This window comes from Agelaius phoeniceus, chromosome 10, assembly GCF_051311805.1.
Source record: "Agelaius phoeniceus isolate bAgePho1 chromosome 10, bAgePho1.hap1, whole genome shotgun sequence".
Taxonomy (NCBI): Eukaryota; Metazoa; Chordata; class Aves; order Passeriformes; family Icteridae; genus Agelaius; species Agelaius phoeniceus.
In genome coordinates this window covers 12,350,570-12,370,643 of record NC_135274.1, presented here as the reverse complement: position 1 = coordinate 12,370,643, position 20,074 = coordinate 12,350,570, and the positions used below count along the sequence as shown (strand labels likewise).

General features: G+C 41.8%; 1 protein-coding gene across 6 annotated transcripts; it reads left to right on the top strand.

The window, feature by feature from the left end:
- The first annotated feature begins 303 nt into the window (after positions 1-303).
- SLC16A14 (solute carrier family 16 member 14) lies at positions 304-12,100 on the top strand. Of its 6 annotated transcripts, none has more exons than XM_077183903.1 (7): positions 305-444; positions 4,009-4,096; positions 4,621-4,761; positions 5,016-5,314; positions 6,143-6,286; positions 8,552-9,544; positions 10,695-12,100. In XM_077183903.1, the coding sequence occupies exons 4-7, from the start codon at positions 5,053-5,055 to the stop codon at positions 10,841-10,843; spliced, it is 1,548 nt and encodes a 515-aa protein (XP_077040018.1). In that variant the 5' UTR covers positions 305-444; positions 4,009-4,096; positions 4,621-4,761; positions 5,016-5,052; the 3' UTR covers positions 10,844-12,100. The 6 variants fall into 6 exon arrangements, with proteins under 6 accessions (XP_054495242.2, XP_077040018.1, XP_077040017.1 ...); XM_077183902.1 differs by having other exon boundaries at positions 4,548-4,761; XM_077183900.1 differs by having other exon boundaries at positions 4,544-4,761.
- The last annotated feature ends 7,974 nt before the right edge of the window (positions 12,101-20,074 follow it).

The following is a 20,074-nucleotide window of genomic DNA, read 5'->3' as shown; positions in this document are numbered from 1 at the left end:
GGATCATATCCTCCAGCTCTCTGGGATGTAAATTTCCGGCCATAACCTGTGCAGCAATAAACTTCGTTCAGCCACAAGAGTGTGCATGTGAGAGGATTGCAAATCTGCTCTGCCAAACCAGAATTAGCCGGTATCGCAGGAATGAAAGAGCGTGGAGATTTCAAATTGCAGAGAATGGAGACAAGGCGGTGCAGAGGACGAGCTGCCTGGGGAGCAGGAGGCCTCAGACCGGTGCCGCACTCTTATGGAAAATAAGCCCCAGGGTGGTGAGCAGGGGCGAGGCTGAGCCGGCGCGGGCGCTGAGCGGAGCCGGGCGCAGGTGGACACCGGAGCCCGCAGCAGCCGCCGGGGTCCCGGGGCGCGGAGCAGCGCCGCGGGTTGGGCTGACAGCGGGACACGGTGCCGAGGCGCTCAGGGACGGCGGCGTTGGCGGAGCTCGACGCGGTGAGTACCTCGGGAGGAGCCGGGAGCCACCACACGGCAGCGGCACCGGAGCGGGAGGGGAACGCGGAGCGGCCGCGCCGCCTGCGGCAGAAGCGCGCTGGGCTGGGCTGGGCAGTCCCGGGCTGTCCCCGGGCTGTCCCGGCGCGGGGCTCCCGGGGCCGGGGGCGGCGGCCCCTCGGAGGTGCGGCGGACCAGGAGCGCGGCTGCCGCAGCGGGGTAACTCGCGGTCATCCTTTGTGCTCGGCGGGCGGTGCCGCGGCCGCGCCGCCTCCAGAACGCCGCCCCCGCCGCCCGGCCCCGCCGCAGCCCCCGCGGGCCGAGCCCGCGCCCCCGCCCCGGCCCCGGGCTGCGGGACAGCCGCGGCTGAGCTGTCCCTGTGGCAGCCCCGCGGCCCGGGCGGTGGCGGCCGTCCCCGCCCAGCTCTGCTTCGCAGAGGTGAACCGAACCTACGCTGGGAAGTGCTGGGAAGGCGTCGCGTGTGAAGCTCCCAAAGCTGTTCTCTTGGGAGAAAAAAGTACATCCCCTGCCTTCGGGCCGCTCCCGAAACAGGCTGTAAGCCTGTACAAAATAGAGGGGCACGCTTGATGCAAGCCGTGCACGCCCTTGGGACCAAGGGGAGATAACGGTTCACTGTCTGAGCCATTGCTGCTGTGTCCGGGGACGGGGCGCCACGCGTGGGTCACAGCGGGGCACAGCAGCACCGAGGGGTCTCCGGGGAGGCCGCCTGAGCAGGGCTCGGAAACATCGCTCAGGGAGGGCAGCACCCCCGGTCTGGAAACGGAACTGCCGCCGACTTCATGCAAACTTGTGACCCTGGCAATTAGTTTAGCCTTTTAAGCATTTAATTCCCCTGATTTTGTGCTCCCTTCTGGGCATGCATTTTTATGCACTGGGGCTCTGACTGGCAGAGGTGGCCGGTGTCCACATCTCCGTAAAGCTGCTGACAGGTGAAGTGCTAGGCATGTTAGCAAGGTGAAGTCAGACTGCTGAAACATATAGCAACCAAAATAAACCATGTTCTTAACAATGTTTCCTCTGTATGCCTTCAGCAACCAAATAATTACATGTGTCATGATTCCTGGGAATATTACAAAGTAAACCTCATTACTAGTTATAATGCATATATGAGTTATCCATTGGAACTGTCTTTAAAGTCCAATTTTATTCTATATTTTTTTAACACTGAGGCAGTCAAATGCTGGAGGTAGTTGACCAAATATATGTAAATTATTCATCATATGGGCTTTTTATAGCAAGAGCAGATGTTTTTCAGTGATCTAGTTGAACTACAAGTTAGAGAGCCATAGCTCCACTATGGTACATAGAACTTGGGTGTTTTGCTGCTAACTTAGGTCTTATTGCAGCACCTGCATTTGTCCCTAAAATAGCTCATGAGTCAGGTTTTCAAAAAAGCTCAGCATCTTCACAGGCACTAATGCTTGGGCCATTTTTCTAAGAGCTCTGCATACTTTGTGTGCATTTAGTCTAAAAAGCTTTTCTGGGGAAAAAAAAATCTCATTCTTTTACAGGTAACCAAATAAGAATCCAGATTCCCCTGCCTTTAAATGAAATTCTTCCTGAGGGGCTGTATTCAAACACTGTTACTGTGAGTGGCTCTTCCCTGCCTTGCTTGTTGGGGAAACTGGCTGGCTTCATCAGCTGCTGTCATTTTCACTACAGTTTCTCTAGGATTTCACAATTGCAAAGGGTTCATTTGGCTCCTCTGCCTTTCATGAGCCTGTTCTTGGCAGTGCTGTGTGGGAAGAAGGTTGAAGGCAGGTATGTGCCTTTCTCCTGGGTGCAACAGGCCATGGGATGATCAGACTCTCCTGGGGAAGAGATCCAGGCATCCAATCCTTGCTTTATCCAGAGACTGAGTTTGTGCAGTTATTGGAGATGACCTCCTCTGCTTTTGAGTGTAGTCACTCTGAACTTGTCACCTTAATGAAAAGTTAATAGTATGAAAGTAATAATAAGCAAGAATTCAGTTCAAATGGAAAATATATGCATTTTCTGAAGATTTGTGGGGGTTGATACAAGCATGACATTAACTTGCATCTACTCAATCTAAGCCAATTCTGTCAGCAAGACTGCAAAGTGGAGTGTCATAACTTTGCAGCTCAATATCAATTATTTTTCTTCAAATAATTTAAAATATGTAAAAGATGTGCCTATTTCCTGTCCAAAGAAGAATTTTTTTGTATCCAGTATCAGGATTCAGGTGTGCACAAAACCAGTCAAAAGTATAAGAGAGAAAGGTGAGCCTTTACATTTAATCTTGACTCTGAATCTTCAGTTACATAATTTTGTATTCCATTATCTAAGATGCACTGTAATCCCTCACACATTTTCATTAATCTTATGCAGAGCATGTACAACAGCTTGCGATTTTCCTTCATTCTTCCTCTTCTCATTATTTCCCATTAGCATGATTATTCACTGTGTTTATCACCTTTTTGCACCTAGTCTCTCTCTGCCTTGTGAGTGGGCTGAATCCTCTGTAAGTAGTCCTGTAACCTACAGCAACAGAGGATCTGGCTCCCAGAATGTTATTAGGAAAGGGTTGAGATGTCATCTTTAAGACCTATCATTTGCAGAGGAAGGGTGAGGTATAATTATGACTAAGGCTGTCCTCTTTAATTTAATTAATAATATAATTTAATAATTGTGACCAGACTGTCCTTTTATGGTCAAAAAACCAGTCTGTAGCACTGCATGGCTCTGACTTGTTCCCCTGCTGCTCGTCCTCCCTCAAACACCCTGCAGGACCTCTAGAAGCACCTCTAAGCACTATCCCCATTCTCTGTTTCCCAGTTTGGAAAGGAACAGCCTGGAAGGCATTTTAGTATCCATTTCCACTGGCAACTCATCAATTGATCCCAGCTTATCTGTCTGTGCAGCTAGTGTTAAATGTGCACAGTTCTTGTTCTTCCTCACTGTGTCACCATTACCTCCCATGGCCAAGTTAGGGCAAATGACAACTTATGGATGTTCTTACTACAGAACATCCATCTGTGAAAGATTTGCTACCAGGAGTGCAACATATTTTAGCTGCAGCTCACTTGTGAGGCAGATCAGTGTGCTCTCAGAACCTACACGCTCAAGCTGTCCTTAGCTACACCTGATTCCCTGCACTGCCAGGAAGGGTCAGGTGGCACTCGAGTAGAAAGGGAACTTAGGCAGCAGCCAGGCTGCTACCAACAGGTGTTCACTGGTGTCTGGGGCTGGCCAGCTCTGATTCCAGCTATGGGTTACTGTGGAATGCCCCAGCGCCTTCTCTGTGTGTTTATCTAGCAATAAAAAAAAAGCAAAATGGTTTGGAAAGGTATTAACTTGAGAAGCAAAATGTACTCACATATTTAAAGACAAATTTTGAGTTGGTACAGAATTAAAGAATCTGGGTTTCTGTTTACTGCCTGTTTGCAGCAGTGAGGAGCCAGCCCAGAGGCACACATTCTGAGAGCTCACAGGAGACATAAGAAGCTTTTAAAATCAATTTTTGATAACTGTTTTCCCTTTCCACTGTTGTGAAGCTGATGTTTCTTTTTTATTTCTCTGGAGAAGAAAAGAAGACAAAAAATTACCATCTCTGGTAATTTGTATCATTGCATTCCTAGTCTCCATGGAAACCTATGTGGTGCTCCACAGTTGGGTAAGATTTGAATCTGTTGCTGCAGAAATCAGATGGAGGGAAGACTGGATTATGCACCTTGACTGTTAATCAATTAAAAGAGGTTTTGAAATTATTTTCACCTTGTGTTGCAATCTTGACTTAGAGTAACAATAAAATAAATCAAAGTAATCAAATTAAGCTAGTGTGACCTGATCCTATGTACACCTATGCATGTAACTCTGCCACTCAGTCTGATTCTGATAGGCATTGTCATTAATTTGGAAGAATTCTTTGTTTTTAGTAGGATTATAAGGATTAATACTATGGAAACTGAACACATAATAGCAAACTGTTGTCATGTTGACTCTATTAAAGAGAGGCAGTAACAATTGCCTTGTTGTGATTTATGTAAGCAAAACATTTTGAAAATTAAGAATCTGAATTCCTAATCTTTTGCTGTCTTCATTTTGTCCTTCCATTGCTAAGGAAGAAATACATCCCCAAACTGGTTTCCTCTGAAAAGATGTGGTAACTTCATCTACCTGCTGCTTCTTTACTCCAAGCTTTATGAACTGGAACACAAAGGCACATCATCTTACTGGGACAGCAGAAGGTGACACAGAGAAGTAATATACAGAGAGAGACCAATCTTTTTTGTGACCACAGTCAACCCATGAAGAGTGAGGGCTTTCAGCCACATAAAAGTAAGTAAAATATATAGTAATGGAAATAGTGCAGCCTACTGTCAGCCTGTAAATACTCCTGCATAGACAGCCATGATAAGAAGTTACACAAAGAAATAAATTAATTGGACAATTTCCTAAGCATTTTACATTTGAACAATGAAGTCACAGTGTTCACTACAACTGCACTAACTACAGTGGTGAAATATGATAGTGATTTATGGCATTCACCATAACCAAACCACAAAATTGGATTATTTTGTATGTACTTTTAGGTATTTACTGCATTTGCTTCAGAATACTGTGGAGAAAATGTATGCTAGTCGAGAGGATATTGGATATGATTTTGGAGATGACTCCAAAGTTGGAAGTAAGCCAATTAAACCTAATCCAAACATCGATGGAGGATGGGCTTGGATGATTGTACTTTCCTCTTTCCTTGTGCACATACTCATCATGGGCTCCCAAATGGCCCTTGGAATACTCAACATGGAATGGCTTGAAGAGTTTAATCAAAGTCGTGGCTTAACAGCGTGGGTTAGCTCCCTCAGCATGGGCATCACACTTATTGTAGGTATGTGCCAGCATGACGTATTTTAAAACTAGATATATTTTTAGAATATGTTTGCCATTCATCCCTAAAGTATTTTCTTATGGTTGTCCCAAGCTGACCTTTTAAAGTCACCAGGACAAATTTTACAATATAGATGGAGAAAAGGAATAACAGGGAAGATGACAGGGAAGACAGTTAACCCAGCAGACTGCATGAGCAGGAAAGGAGGGCTGTGACTTCCAGGTCTGACTAGAATTAAGAAAACATGATCTGTGAAGCTTGGAGTCCTCCCCCTGCTGCATCTGTGAGGAGAAAATCTTGAATTCACACAGTTTTTATTTCAGTTTGGCAGCTGAATGAAAATGTATTTTTTTAGTTGTACTTGGATCAACCCAAAATAGTATCTGGAGGAAATGTTTGTGTATATATGTATATACACACGTATGACTGCCTAAATGAAGACTGAAAAAAGTTATGTTTATATCTGCCTAAACTATTCTACTGCAAACAAGATAAAATGCTAAACTGCAGGTTACTTGTGAAAAAGTCTTGCATTTATAGAGCATCAGCATGGGGAACAAGAATTTCATCTGATTCCTCTCTTTAAACTGTCCCTTCTTCATGGGGCAACTGATTGTAGGTCTTGCAGGTATTTGCTAAGTATTTAATCAGTTGGTTGTATTTCTCTTTCCATGATTTTAAGAAATAATATGAAAAATAAACTGACTTGCACGAATTGCCTGATGTTTTAACATTTTGTTTATAACCTTAAGAAACTTAAGGTGAAAAATTATTAGAGCATAAAGAATTAAATACATAATTTATCATTTCTTTCATGTTTTTCAACAGGTCCTTTTATTGGTTTATTCATCAGCATGTGTGGGTGCCGCACGACAGCCATAATTGGAGGGATCCTGAATGCCCTGGGTTGGATACTGAGTGCCTATGCCTCAAATGTGCACTACCTCTTCCTCACCTTTGGAGTGACAGCTGGTGAGAGCTACACTAATGTCTGAAGGTTCTTTCAATTCTTTTTGATTACTTTGAAGCTTATTTGAGTGAGTAAATAGGGAAGGTAGACTGTAAAGTTATTCCAGCTCAACTTTCACACTTTTTACAGCCTGTTATCTTTTTAGGAAACTTATTTATTCAGTGGATTGGGCCCAGTGACTTCTGTTGTTGTTTAAATTTGCCATGTGAAGGTGTAACTTCTATCAGTTTCACCTAAGTAAATATATTAGAGGACATTTTTAATTAGGGGAGTTACTGTAACCCAAACTCTGACAAGTAAAATTTGAAGATGAATTTCATATCTAGCTAACTCCTCTCCTTGCCACAGGAAAGAATTTCTATACATAAATTTTTATCTAGCTTTCTGGATGGAGAAACACTGAGCTTAGCAAAGATCACTCTGATGACTTTACACCACCTTACTGTAGACTTCAGTAACATTGTAAATTCCTGAACAAAGAACAATGATCACAGAGAGGATCCTGCCTTTTTCAGAATTTCTGCTCACTGTCCCTCCCTCACGATCTGATCACTCGCTCTCGGTCCTGCCCGCCCACTCCCATCCCCTCACTCACCATGCTCAGTCCCGGCCCATCCAGGGAATTCTCTCCATGTTCTCATGGCTGCTCCTGGAAAGCTGCTTTTCCCTTGCAGTGGCCACCTCTTGCTGCCATCACCTCTGGGCCTCCTCGCTGTGCCTGTGGGCCTGCTCATGGCTGCTGCCTTCAGTCCATCCCTCCGATCCCAACTTCATCTCTCCATTGCAGCCACCTTCAGCACATTGCCGAGGGCCCCTTCCCTCAGGGCTCCACAGCTCCTGGCAGCCGGCTCCCCTGGCAGCGCCCGGGCTGGCTCCTCACGGCAGCAGCCCCAGGAGCAGCGAGCGGCTCCCCTGGCAGCACCTGGGCTGGCTCCTCACGGCAGCAGCCCCAGGAGCAGCGAGCGGCTCCCCTGGCAGCGCCCGGGCTGGCTCCTCACGGCAGCAGCCCCGGGAGCAGCGGCTCCCCTGGCAGTGCCCGGGCTGGCTCCTCACGGCAGCAGCCCCAGGAGCAGCGGCTCCCCTGGCAGCACCTGGGCTGGTTCCTCACGGCAGCAGCCCCGGGAGCAGCGGCTCCCCTGAGGGACAGAGAGGTCTCCCCGAGTCTGTGGTTGGGTGTGGGGAGGGACACTGGTGCAAAATGAAAGCCCAAAAATAAAAGCCCAATTTGTGTATTTGCCTAGGTAAGAAAGAAATAATTCTAACAAGCAAAATAGGTCAGCTCTGGTCAGCGTCACTGCTGTGACATTTAAGGGCTTTTTTTCGGGCTTTTTTGGAATCATGGCTTTCTCTGGCCTAGCTGCAGCTAGATCATGCTGTAGCTGCATGCAGCTACGTTAGCACCTATTTAGGAAAACTTCTAAGTCACAAAACACTTCTGAATTACAATCACAGTGAGTTGGGAAGCATCTTCTGCCTACACCTGTTCCAATCCAAATCCCTCTATGAAGAATATGCTGTAAGAAAAAATGGTGAACTGTTACCTCTAATGATGTGTTTGCACAATTCATCGCTTTCTGCTTGAAGTATAGGCCATGAATACCCAGCCTGGTTTTTAACTACAGGTGAAGGGTTTTCAACAGAATTAGAGATCTGCCTTGTAAGACTGAGCAGCTACTGTGTGCCCTCCCTGGACTGCCCAAAGAGAACCAACCTGGAAGCCACCTGAGGTCCCACCATTGCAGTAACCCCATGTGCTGACTCCTCAAATACTTGTCAAGGTCACTGTGGCTCCAGTAACTGAACAAGGACAGGAACTCTGTGTGAATCTTCATTGCTGGGGAACTTAGGTGAAAGCAACAAGATGTGCTCACTAAGCAGTTGTGGTCACTGATACCATCAGATGTGGGTATTATAATTGCAGATATTTCAAAATAGGCTGTGTCGATGTTTGTCCCCATAGTAACTGTCACTGATTGGTTGTGGGACATTTGTAACTTTCAGTGTTGTCATGCTGACTTGAGATAAAGGTTTTGTATTCCATGTGTTTAGTTTTTCTGGCAATAAATATCAGTGTTGCATTCTCTCTAGAATGAGTATTGCAGATTTTGGAAAACACTATGAAACAGAAATGAAAGCTAACATCAGAACTGAAAATCTATTATTGGTGTTACTACGATGCTTACACAAAAATGAGGAATAAAACGGATTTTTTTTTCATTGCTTTTTATGTTGTTGGCAAACAGTTCAGATTTTTTTTTTTTTTATAGGTATTGGAAGTGGCATGGTTTATCTGCCTGCAGTGGTCATGGTAGGGCAGTATTTTCAGAACAGAAGAGCACTTGCACAAGGGCTCAGTACCACGGGAACGGGGTTTGGAGCTTTCCTAATGACTGCCTTACTGAAGTACCTCTGCACTGAATTTGGGTGGAGGAATGCCATGTTCATCCAGGGGGCCATTTCCCTGAACCTTTGTGTCTGTGGGGCACTTATGAGACCACTCTCTCCCAAAGAGCTCCGTGAAAAATATGTGGTGGGAAATGATAGTGAAGAAAATCGGGCAAAAGCTCTGTCCCAGTCTACAGAGACTATAAAATCTAATGGAGTCCTTGGGGAAGAACCAGAGAAAAAAGAAGAGGCAGCAAATGAAGAAGTGCTTGGCAGTGTGCAGCACATAGAAATTGGAGGTAAATCTGGAAGTGGAAGGAGCATGTATGGACTGCGCCTCTTTAAGACAGTGAGCCAGCTGACAGTTACAGTCAGGAAGGGCTTTGCACTCTGGTACTCCAGCTACTTTGGAGCTGCATCACTGTTTACCAATAGAGTATTTGTGGCCTTTATCATTTGGGCTTTGTTTGCCTATAGCAGCTTTGTCATTCCCTTTATTCACCTTCCAGAAATAGTCAAGCAGTACAAATTATCTAGGCAGGACAATGTTTTTCCTTTGACATCCATTATAGCCATTGTTCATATTTTTGGTAAAGTGATCCTTGGAATCATCTCTGATCTGCCATGCATCAGCACATGGAATGTCTTCCTCATGGCTAACTTTACCCTGGTCACCTGCATTCTTACTTTGCCACTAATGCAGACATACATTGGCCTGGCTGTGATTTGTGCTCTAATAGGATTTTCTAGTGGCTATTTTTCTCTAATGCCTGTTGTGACTGAAGATTTAGTTGGAACTAAACACCTTGCAAATGCCTATGGCATCATCATTTGTGCCAATGGAATATCTGCTTTGTTTGGACCACCCTTTGCAGGTAAAAAGTTCAAATTGCTAACCAACAGATGTTTGTGTAATGACCGTGTGACTATTTGTATTATTAAACATTCTTATACTATGAGCATGTGTAGTTAACAAAATCACAGCTGCTCCAGAATGGACATAACATCAAGCTTTACATTGTACAGATTTACAGCTCACAACCTCTGCCATCTCCAGTAGAAGGGAGAAGTGGATGTATGCTGTCCCTAGAGTTACTTAGGTTTAAACACACATTCATTATAAATTTCCTCATAGAAAGAGGTGGGGGAATACAGAAGATATACAGGTACTGATTGTCAGTACTATATCAGACTCCAGCTCTCTTTTACAGAGGTGCTGCTGAGAAGAAAGCTATGAGAAATTTGGGAGTCATGGCCTTAGTCAGCCAGGGCAGCTCTAGGCTGAAGGGAAGGCAGCAGCAGCATGAGCAGCCCAGGAAAGCGAGAGCCCCTTCTCTCCCCACCCCTGGGTGAGTGACACGAGTGAGAAGAAAGCTCTCTCAGTGCCCCCTGAAAGTAGCAGTGTTTTACTCTGCCACGTTCCCTCAGCACCTCCCAGTCTGTGCTAAACCAGTCTCTGAATTTGGTCTTTGGTTAAGAAGCAAACCGGATGCAAGCAGCTGATTAAAGAGAGCTTCTGATCTTGTGGGTACATCGCAATGCAGCCAATGTGGAGTGAGGGAGTTTGGCTTATTTGGGTTCTCAAACCTTCCCGAAGTAATGAATGAGTAACTTTAATGGAGAAGTAACTTAAATGTGTTTTTGCAAAGGAATTGAGGCTGGAATGAGAGTCATTGCAGTATTGAGATTGTATCTCTTGAACAGTCTTGTATTGGTATGTGAGGCTTGGAGACAGCTATGGGGAATGTGTTTGCTTGCACAAGCCATAGCATTTTAAATACCCAGTATTGGCCATTTTACAGAGGCAGTGATAGGGAGGAGGAACTAATTGGTTTGGGATTACAAAATGTTGATTTTAAAATCAAACCTGTGATAATGTGTTTGAAAAATACTGTTTTTCCACAAAGCATCTATGGATTTGATAGAAATGTCATGAAAGAATTGTAAAGTATTTTTTTAATTTTCTCATGAAATGTACCTTTTTGGCAAACTTTGTAACAAACATGTTCTGTTCTTATTTTCCAGGTTGGATCTATGACATCACACAAAAATACGATTTTTCTTTTTACATAGCTGGATTGCTATACATGGTGGGAATAATATTTTTACTCATACAACCTTGTATTCAAAAGAAACAGTCAAGACACAAATCTACAGAAGAAGCACAAGTATAGAACAAATTCCAGAACTTTTTTACGGAACTTTTTTGGTTTTGTGTTTCTCTTGTGTGACAGTATGAAGATGTTTTTTCTTATAGAACTAACCACATTTAGCTGCACTTAAGTGAAAAGCAAACGTGCTCCATAAGGCTTATAAATTATTGGAAATGTGCTTTTAAAATTAGTTAAGATATTTTACTTTAGAACTGCCAAATACAGTGATTAAAAGTACACTGCTAGTTAATCAATATTAGAACAATGATAAGAATACTTACCCTTGCTTCTCTTTTAATATTTCACCATTAACCATTGGTGAAAATCCACTGACTGCAGTGCAGTTACTCTGATTTACACTAGTCCTGTGAGAGAATTTGGTCAGGACAAGAATTATTTATAAAAGTCCTTTCTACTGTGTATTCAATCTGATGAAAGATTAGTTACTGGGTATTAGAAAATGATTGTATTTCTTGCCTGGCTACTCAAATACTGTTGAAATGCTACTATAATAATTCAATTAATTCAGCATACTAAAATTACTATTTCTGTGATGCAAATCTGAAGAAAAGTTCTCATATATTTCTGAAATTATTCAGTTGGACTCAATAGGTCCTTCCCAACCCAGTATATTCTGTGATTCTACTTCAACGATTTTTAATTTTGTTTTTTAAAGTATCAACTGCATCTAAAGTAGCCACCCTCAATATACAGGCTGCATTTTAAATGCTTTGACACTTAATGCACCTGAAGCAAAAAACCCATAAATAAAGAAACAGGAAACATATTGAAAATATCATTGTGACTGGAAAATGTTTCCAGAAACAGTTTGAGTTCTTTGGCCCCTTTACCTAATTAAAGTTAGTGTAGAATTTAATAACATTGCCACTGACTTTTTCCATGGGAATGAACTCTACTACAGCACACTAAATTTTGTTATAATTTAATTTAATTGTTCATCAACTTTGTTACATATGAGCAGTTGTGTTGCTGCTTGTAATGTACCATGAACTGACTAAGATTCGTCATGTTTGAGAAATTTATTCTCTAGAAAATTAGATACTGCAGAGCATGGAGTAGCTAAAGAGCATTTAAAATATTAAAATAAATTTTCTTAACATTAAGGATCTGGTAACCAGTGCAGAAGGTGATGTATGGTGGTTGAGGGCATAGTTTTTTCAGCTTTGAGAAGTGAGTTTGATGTTAATTTTCCTATCAAATAAGAACCACTGTAAGCTTTCATCCTCTTAGCTTTATTAAAGTTCTTTGCATGACGAATCAGGTTCTTAGTTTAATATTTCTACGTTCTGCTGGAATTCCTTAAAAAGCAATTGGAACTATTCCATTATATTGAAGAACTGTTGGGAAATAGTTCAGTACACAACAATATCAACATCCTTATCTTTCTAGCTGCAAGGTTGGTTAACAAAAAGTAAGTTCTGAATGTGTATTTTTCTATATTGCAATTCACCAGCTTCTTAGTGTTGCACTTCTACAACTCTTGTCAGGGACATACTTTAAAGTATTCCTTAAAGATCACTGAAGTGAGTCAAGTTAAAAAATAAAACCTTAAGAAACCCTGAATTAGTTTAAGATTTACATCAGTGCAATCATATAGGGTAGTTATGTATGGCCTTTAAAATTCACATAAGACAACTGAGGTGGCACTGAACTGCAACACATGGTGTGAACACACAGTCAGTAACTTAAAACCAGCTTTTGTTATTGGAGAAAATGTACATGTAAATTTTCACATCAGTTCTTTGTTACAGGTTAAATGTTTTCTTGGTGGGAATGCTGCTGATGGCTCATTTGATCTGAGCTTTTTTTTTTTTGAAAGATATGTATCCTTCATACATAGATCTTCACTTTGTCTTTTGTCAAAAGCAATGGTATTTGCATATTACAGTAATGAAAAATATGTTGTTCACTTGTGATATCTGCAATAGATCTTTCTATAGAGGTTCTTACAGGGCCATATGTTGGGAATAAACTTACATTACCGAAAAATACACTTTCTGTTCATTTATTAAGTTAGTATGGTATTTTAGCCACATAATGGAATTTGTATTTGTCATTATCCTAAAAAGAAATAATCACAAAGATGAAAGAGTATATATGGAAGTGCTTCTTATACATAAAGATCAACAGTCACTGAATGTTTCCAGCATATTGGTATATAGTTCTAGAACAAAAAATCCTTAATATAAATCAATGAATATTTAAGTATTAAAGTACTGGTTTATAAAGAAACAGAATTATACAAGAACCCTGTATTCATAGTTTTTAATCAATTTATAAAATTCAAGTTTAATACTTGACATGTTAAAAAATTGTAAACTCCTTACACTCTTCAAATATGAAACTATTATATCCAAATACTGAGATCACTGGTTTAATACTTGGGTCCTAGATCTAGTAAATTGTAAATGATGTATTAATTACCCTCTATAAATGACAATGCCACAGCATCTCCTATAAGCCATGGAGTACCTGTAGCATAGATACAAAACAGAGAAATCAGAATGAAGGAATACAAAGTAGCTACAACCTGTTCTATTGCAGTGACTGCTATGATGCTGATAAAACACAATTTCAGGATACCCAACCTATTAAACATTGTAGTATTTACATGTTGCTCCTGGTAAAACATATTTTATTTTTCCTCTTTCAATCCTTGAAAAGTCTGTTTTCTGTAGTAAAGAAGAAAAGTCCGTATGTCTGACCCAATAAACAGCCATGCCTTGTAACAATTACTTCAATGGAACATGCCATTTATTCAGCTCGTTTTTTGTTCTTGGCACTTTGCTCCTGCCCCCTTTGGAGCCGTGGCTGACATTTGTGTGTGCGAAGGTTCCCAGCCCAACTCCTGGGGGGCTCTTTCATTTCAGGTGGGGCTGTGTCACGCAGCCTCTCCACAAGAGCTTCCCAGGGCACATTGCTGTCACGTAGCTACTTGTAAGAGAAAGTACAGGCTTAAAATCATCATTTGGCTTACTCACTGCTGATTATTCTACTCCACAAAATGTGTTTAGACAGCACAGAGGCCTTGTATGAAGGTCACTTGCAGTGCAAGCTGCCCACGCATTTTGAAAGATGCAGTGATAGTTAAACGCACAGGAGATCAGAAGTTTTGCCCAGGGTTGCCACTGCAAGATACCACATGTTTTTCTGTGAAAAATCTGAGAAGCTATTTTTGGTATTACATCCAAGGCCTTTCTGCCACTGAAAAAAAAAAAAAAAAAAAAAAGCAGCTGTAATGCCACGTACTTTCCTGGTGTGTAATTCATACAGCTGCTCTGAAATCAACCAAGCTGTGTAAACTGATGCCAAAACCTTGTCAGTATGTAAAAATCACCTCAGAAATAAAATCTGTTCTCAAGGTAAGTAAAAGAGTCCTTGGGGTTTGAACAGAAATGCGACTTTAGAAAACTTTCAAATGTACTGTAAGATGTACTGTTTCTTGGGGGATGCTTCCTGCTTTCAGAATGACTCCATAAAGAGAATCAGGTGGAAATAACATAAGGAAGAAAATGACTCCATAAACAGAATCAGGTGGAAATAATATAAGGAAGGAAAAAAAAGATGTAATCTGTTAGATAACAGAACCATCACCAAAAAAAAAAAAATAGGAAGATACTCTGTGTGATATATTATCTACTCATTGTAAATTATACAAGAACATAGAAAAATTAATTTTTCCCACAAATGTTCCACTTTTCTTTCCAGGTGCAGTTGCAGGAGCCTAAGTGCAGTTGTACTCAATGACTCCAATGCAAGTGGTAACAGAAATAGAAAAGCAAAACTCCCGGTGTAACTTGTGTTACACACTGCAGATGTAGCTGGAGCTGCTTCCCTCACTGCCTACAGCAAAGCTGTCTCAGAGTACGTGTGGTCCTGGCTGTTCTTATGCGGGCACACACAACATCCTAGCACATTCTAGCAGAGCAAAAGGAGGGATTATTGGGGGAAAATGTGCCTAAGTGCTGAAATGAAAATGTATGAGCCTCTTAAAAGTTCTCTTTACATTTCTGCTTACTCTCTGCTCTCACCAATCTTCTTTGCCATGAAATATGGACACCATGAATGGTGAAGTTTTTAATGAAGTTAAAAACAATATATACTAGTTTTTGCTATTGCATATTTTTATTTCCAAACACAGTGCTCTATAAAAAAATACAAGAAGAAAAGCAAAGCTGATTATCCCAGCCATTCCCGTGGCTCTGGATAATCCTGGTCATTCCCTGGCTCTGGGTTATCCCAGCCGTTCCCTGGCTCTGGGTTATCCCACCCATTCCCTAGGGGGCTCTCTGTTATCCCAGCCGTTCCCTAGGGGGCTCTGGGTTATCCCAGCCGTTCCCTAGGGGGCTCTGGGTTATCCCAGCCATTCCCTGGCTCTGGGTTGTCCCAGCCGTTCCCTGGCTCTGGGTTATCCCAGCCGTTCCCTGGCTCTGGGTTATCCCAGCCATTCCCTAGGGGGCTCTGGGTTATCCCAGCCATTCCCTGGCTCTGGGTTATCCCAGCCGTTCCCTGGCTCTGGGTTATCCCACCCATTCCCTAGGGGGCTCTGGGTTATCCCAGCCATTCCCTAGGGGGCTCTGGGTTATCCCAGCCATTCCCTAGGGGGCTCTGGGTTATCCCAGCCGTTCCCTAGGGGGCTCTGGATTATCCCAGCCGTTCCCTAGGGGGCTCTGGGTTGTCCCAGCCATTCCCTGGCTCTGGATTATCCCAGCCGTTCCCTAGGGGGCTCTCTGTTATCCCAGCCATTCCCTAGGGGGCTCTGGATTATCCCAGCCGTTCCCTGGCTGTCCCGAGGCGCGCTGGCAGCGGCCCTGCCCCGGGGCGCCCTCTGGCGGCCGCCGCGCCCCGCAGCGCTCGGGATTTGAGGCGGGCTCGTCCGAAACAGCGGCCCGGGATCGACCGCAGGCGGGACTGGCGCCGGGACTCTGCACAGAACAGCAGCTCGCTACCAAAGCATCGGGAAAACACACACAGTGCTCACACGGCGGTGTCCACGTCAGGACTTCTGTTACAGGACGTAAGAATAGCACCTAGTGAACAGTCTAAAATCCTCTGAAATGCACATTGAAAGAGTCTGGATCTCCTGGAGAGCAGGATTTATGCTCACAACTCCAGTCAGAGAAATGCCATGCTTGGGGTAACAATGCAGACACCTGCTGAGTTCAGCCTGCAAGGATGCACTGCATGGCATGGACACACAGAACACCCACATTCCACTTTGCAGTCCTGAGTGGAGAGACTGTTCTATTTATTCTGTTCAGAAATCTGAATATGCTACTTGATAATCCCACAGAGAGCAGCATTCCAGTATATACATAAATTACTCTGGAAATAAAAACTCATATTATTTAGGCAAATTTTTAATTCCCTAGGTATACTGCTGAAATGAGAGAAAGGGAGCATGGCTTTACTTGTTCTCATAGTTTACTGCATTATGCCAAAATCATGTTTTTATTAGTATGCAACTTAATGCTTTCTAGGATTTCTTTAAATTCCAAAATATCTTAGGCTTTGTGTTAAACTAATGAAAAGTTTACTGCCCTCCATAATACCTTATCCTATCCACTCACACTCTTCAAAATGACAGATGAATTCCAAATATACTGACAAATAATTTCCTGGTCTCTCATCAATCCATTCTCTTCCTCTCCTTTAGTTATTTTTACTCCCTTATTCTCCATTCAGTTGTTCCCCAGTCACAATATCAACTGATTTATCTTCAAACTGAAATACAGCCTAGAACTTTAGCAAGCTTATCTACTCCCATCTGGCCTTCATTTTTAAATTAATGACACGCTCTATTTTCCTGTCTCACCATTTCCTCCTGTGCTTTCTTTGCCCCATCCCCTTTTTCTTGTGCTCACTTGAACTCACTCTCACTAAAGCATCTGTAATGCTTTGGTAGCCACCCAACAGGAACAGCAGCACAGCCACATCCTCTGGAATTGCCAGTCTGACACAGAACTTTTCTTGAACTCTTGTCCCACATAGCCTCAAAATAATACAAATCCTATATGAAATGAGCAATCTCATTTTGACTGGGATGTGCTCTGCACCAGACATGTCCCACTCTCCATACTACAAGTTTAATCTGCCTCTGAAGTCTTTCAGAGCATATCTAGTTGTCACAGCAGAATCAAGAGAACTAAACCCATTTTACAGTTCCTCTAAGGTCTCACTGGTGCTTATGTTCTCATTAATTGCTCCACCCAGAAACTGATAGGTTTCCTTCTGGGCCTCTACAGCACTCTTGGGGATAAGAATAAAGTTATTTTTCTCTTTAAAACATTTCTCTTCCAATTTTCCATAAGATAAAATATTTTTCTCTCCTACCTGAATACCTACAGCAGCCTTTTTCAGGCTCTGACAGGGATAGAAAATACAATTTTGAGGTCAAAAATAAACTTCCTCTGTGATAGCTCTGAATTTTTTAGCTTTCCATCCCAATTTCCTGACCCTGCACAGACCAGGAAGCTGGAACAGTTGACCTTCCAAAGGCCTTTCCAAAACATTTTCTCTCTTTTGCACCAACAGATTGCCCCCCATTCTCCTGCAGCTTCCAGGTTATCCTTCCAATCCCCTACCCCTCATTCAGCATGGAGAGGATACCCTTAGCTCCAGTTGTCCAATAATGGCAACTTCTGTTATTCACTCTTTAAAGTTTCAATTCAACATGTACATATTATTTCCCATAATTTCCTGAGGGCTGGGAAGAGCTTCCTAGCAAGCAAGCAAAAGTCACCTCTTTCTCCTCCTGTGTTTCTAACAGTTCCCTGCTGCAAAATCTAAAAAAATATTGAAAAAAAAATCTCTTTCCTTGTGCTCATGTCTTTTGTCAAAGACATAAAATGTAAGGAATTTTTGTTTGGTGATGATAAGGGGACCCCAGTCTGAAGGTGACGTTTCTAGACAGTAAATAATACAAATCATAACACAAAGTAAAGGTTTCACATTTCCAATACTTAATCCTGGAAGTAGTGTGCAACACCCAGCCATGGGCTGCAATGGAATTACCTGGATCACTAAGTTTATTATAAAACAAAAGCTTGCAGGATAAACAAGATCTGGTTTTTACCGCAGCCATTCAGTTTGATTCATTTATTGTCTCAAAAAAAATGACAATCCTTATTTACTTGTTGTCTTAAGTAAAGCAGACAGATTGATGATTATGCTAAACCATGAATCAAAGCCAACAGGCTGCTCAGTAAAGATAACTATTTCAATTTGAATTTTTTGGGTTTTAAATTTTTTCTGTCTCAAATCTGTGTGAAACTTGAGAAAGTCTGGCAATATCTTCAAGCTCAGAAAGGAAATGATGTACAGGAGCAGTGGGACAGGAAGCTGTTTCAGGAAGTCATAGTTACCTCGGCACACACTGAGGACGTTCCAGAACTCTGGCACCAAACACTACAGCAATCTGAAGTGGGAAAAAATGAAACCAAATACAAGAGACAACAGATTTGTAAAAGCCTGGAGTTTCTTTCCAGGTTATGCAGGTACATCTTAAAAAAAAAAAACAAACAACACCAAAACCAACCCAACAAAAAGTCAGATTTTTTCCCCTATGGTTTTCTAGAGAAAAAATTATTTAACATGAATATTCAGATTCATTTTTGGATCAACTTTCCCACATACATACAGATTTTTTATGTAAAGACTGTGCTCTTTACTCAAAGGGAGGTTAGGAAAACAACTGAAAAAGATACTTCAGTCATATGCTTTGGGGAAAATAATGATGGCTCTGACATCATGAGTCCCTGTAGTTCTGCTTATCTTACATAGGTACAGTTAAACCAACATGAAATTGAAGGCAGTTCCCTTCTACAGGGATGTGGCATTTTTTGACTCATTCCTTTGTGATCCAGTACCAAACCAAGCTGTCCTTCTGTAAGTCTCCTACCTAGTGAGCAACTGCCCATCCTGCAGTCAGCTGAGTATTTCTGCTTCACTGTCCAACTTGGAGCTTGGCCTGTTGAGTTCAGCACTGTTTTCTTCAGATCACTTACCTAGTTTATCAAATTTCTGTAATAAAATTACTGGTTCACTACAAAATAGAATCCTGAATTCAATCTGCTACACTTTTAATGACCAATCAGTGGTACATTCTGAAGCTGCATGTTGTTTCCTAACAAAATGAATGCACCCATCCAGATTTGTACAGGATTTTTCCCCCTTATTTTTCATGGAAGTTGAAACTATACTGTCTATTGGCCTATTTTTATGCAGCAGTTTACCTTCCAAAGCATTTTGTCAGATTAATTACAAAACTCAACATTGTGTGACCACCTTTGAAAGAGCTTTGAAAATGACACAAATTTAAGATGTTAAGATTTTTTCTTCCCCCCCCCAATATTCCTGAGGTAACCACATGGGAGGAAGCTATCACCTTATCTTCCTTCATGCATTTGGGTAGGTGGCCCAATATTCTGCAGCTCTCTTTTCCATGCTATATCACACTGCAGAATCAGTTTGCTGTCAGTTCTCCTTTGCTTTTTTGCATTCCAAGCATCTCAGTTCTATACAGTTGGTAATTTCCCTCAAATTTCTTATGCAAGTACAAAATGATCTACACAGTCAACTAAAAATGGTCGGGCTGATCTAATTCAAGCTGATACGAAAGAATGCTTCAAATATTCTCATCCTGGGAATGATGGGGATAAATATTTTCACTGCACATCTATTTAATGTTGAATGATCAAGCAGGCTACCACACACAGATTTGACTTTTTCTTTATTAAAAATTATTTATTTCTAGAAATAATAGTATGGCTATTCTAAAATATATTTAGTATTGAATTTTTTAAAATAATGTATGTGAAGCTAACAACGAACTAACTGTGAAAATCTATTCAATTTTAAGTTTTCTATGACATTTTCATTCTGAAAGTGCTGGAGAATATTTGATGACTTGTACTAATTGTTCACTCATCCAGAAATATAAGTAGAGCTCTCTTCTCTTGCTCAACACTATCATCAATTAATTTTCTATCATTGCAAATGTAAAAACCAAATCCAAAATCGTGCTCTATCCTCTTGGCTTCATGAAATAATGAAAAGAAACATAATGATATGTTATTTCACTGCCCAAAAAGAACAGAAAATATCTCAAAACAAACATGAATGTTTACAGCTGTATGGTTGTTCTTATAAATTTAGTTAAATGGTAATGTTTAGGTAATGTAAAATTTAGTAAAATGGTAATTAATAGTTCAGGCACCTTACTAAAAGAAA

Bases quoted from the DNA above. Each gene is read 5' to 3' on its own strand.
- SLC16A14 (XM_054639267.2), top strand. From the start codon at position 5,053: ATGTATGCTAGTCGAGAGGATATTGGATATGATTTTGGAGATGACTCC. The intron at 5,315-6,142 runs GTATGTGCCAGC...GTTTTTCAACAG, and splicing joins GGGCATCACACTTATTGTAG to GTCCTTTTATTGGTTTATTC. The intron at 9,545-10,694 runs GTAAAAAGTTCA...CTTATTTTCCAG, and splicing joins GTTTGGACCACCCTTTGCAG to GTTGGATCTATGACATCACA.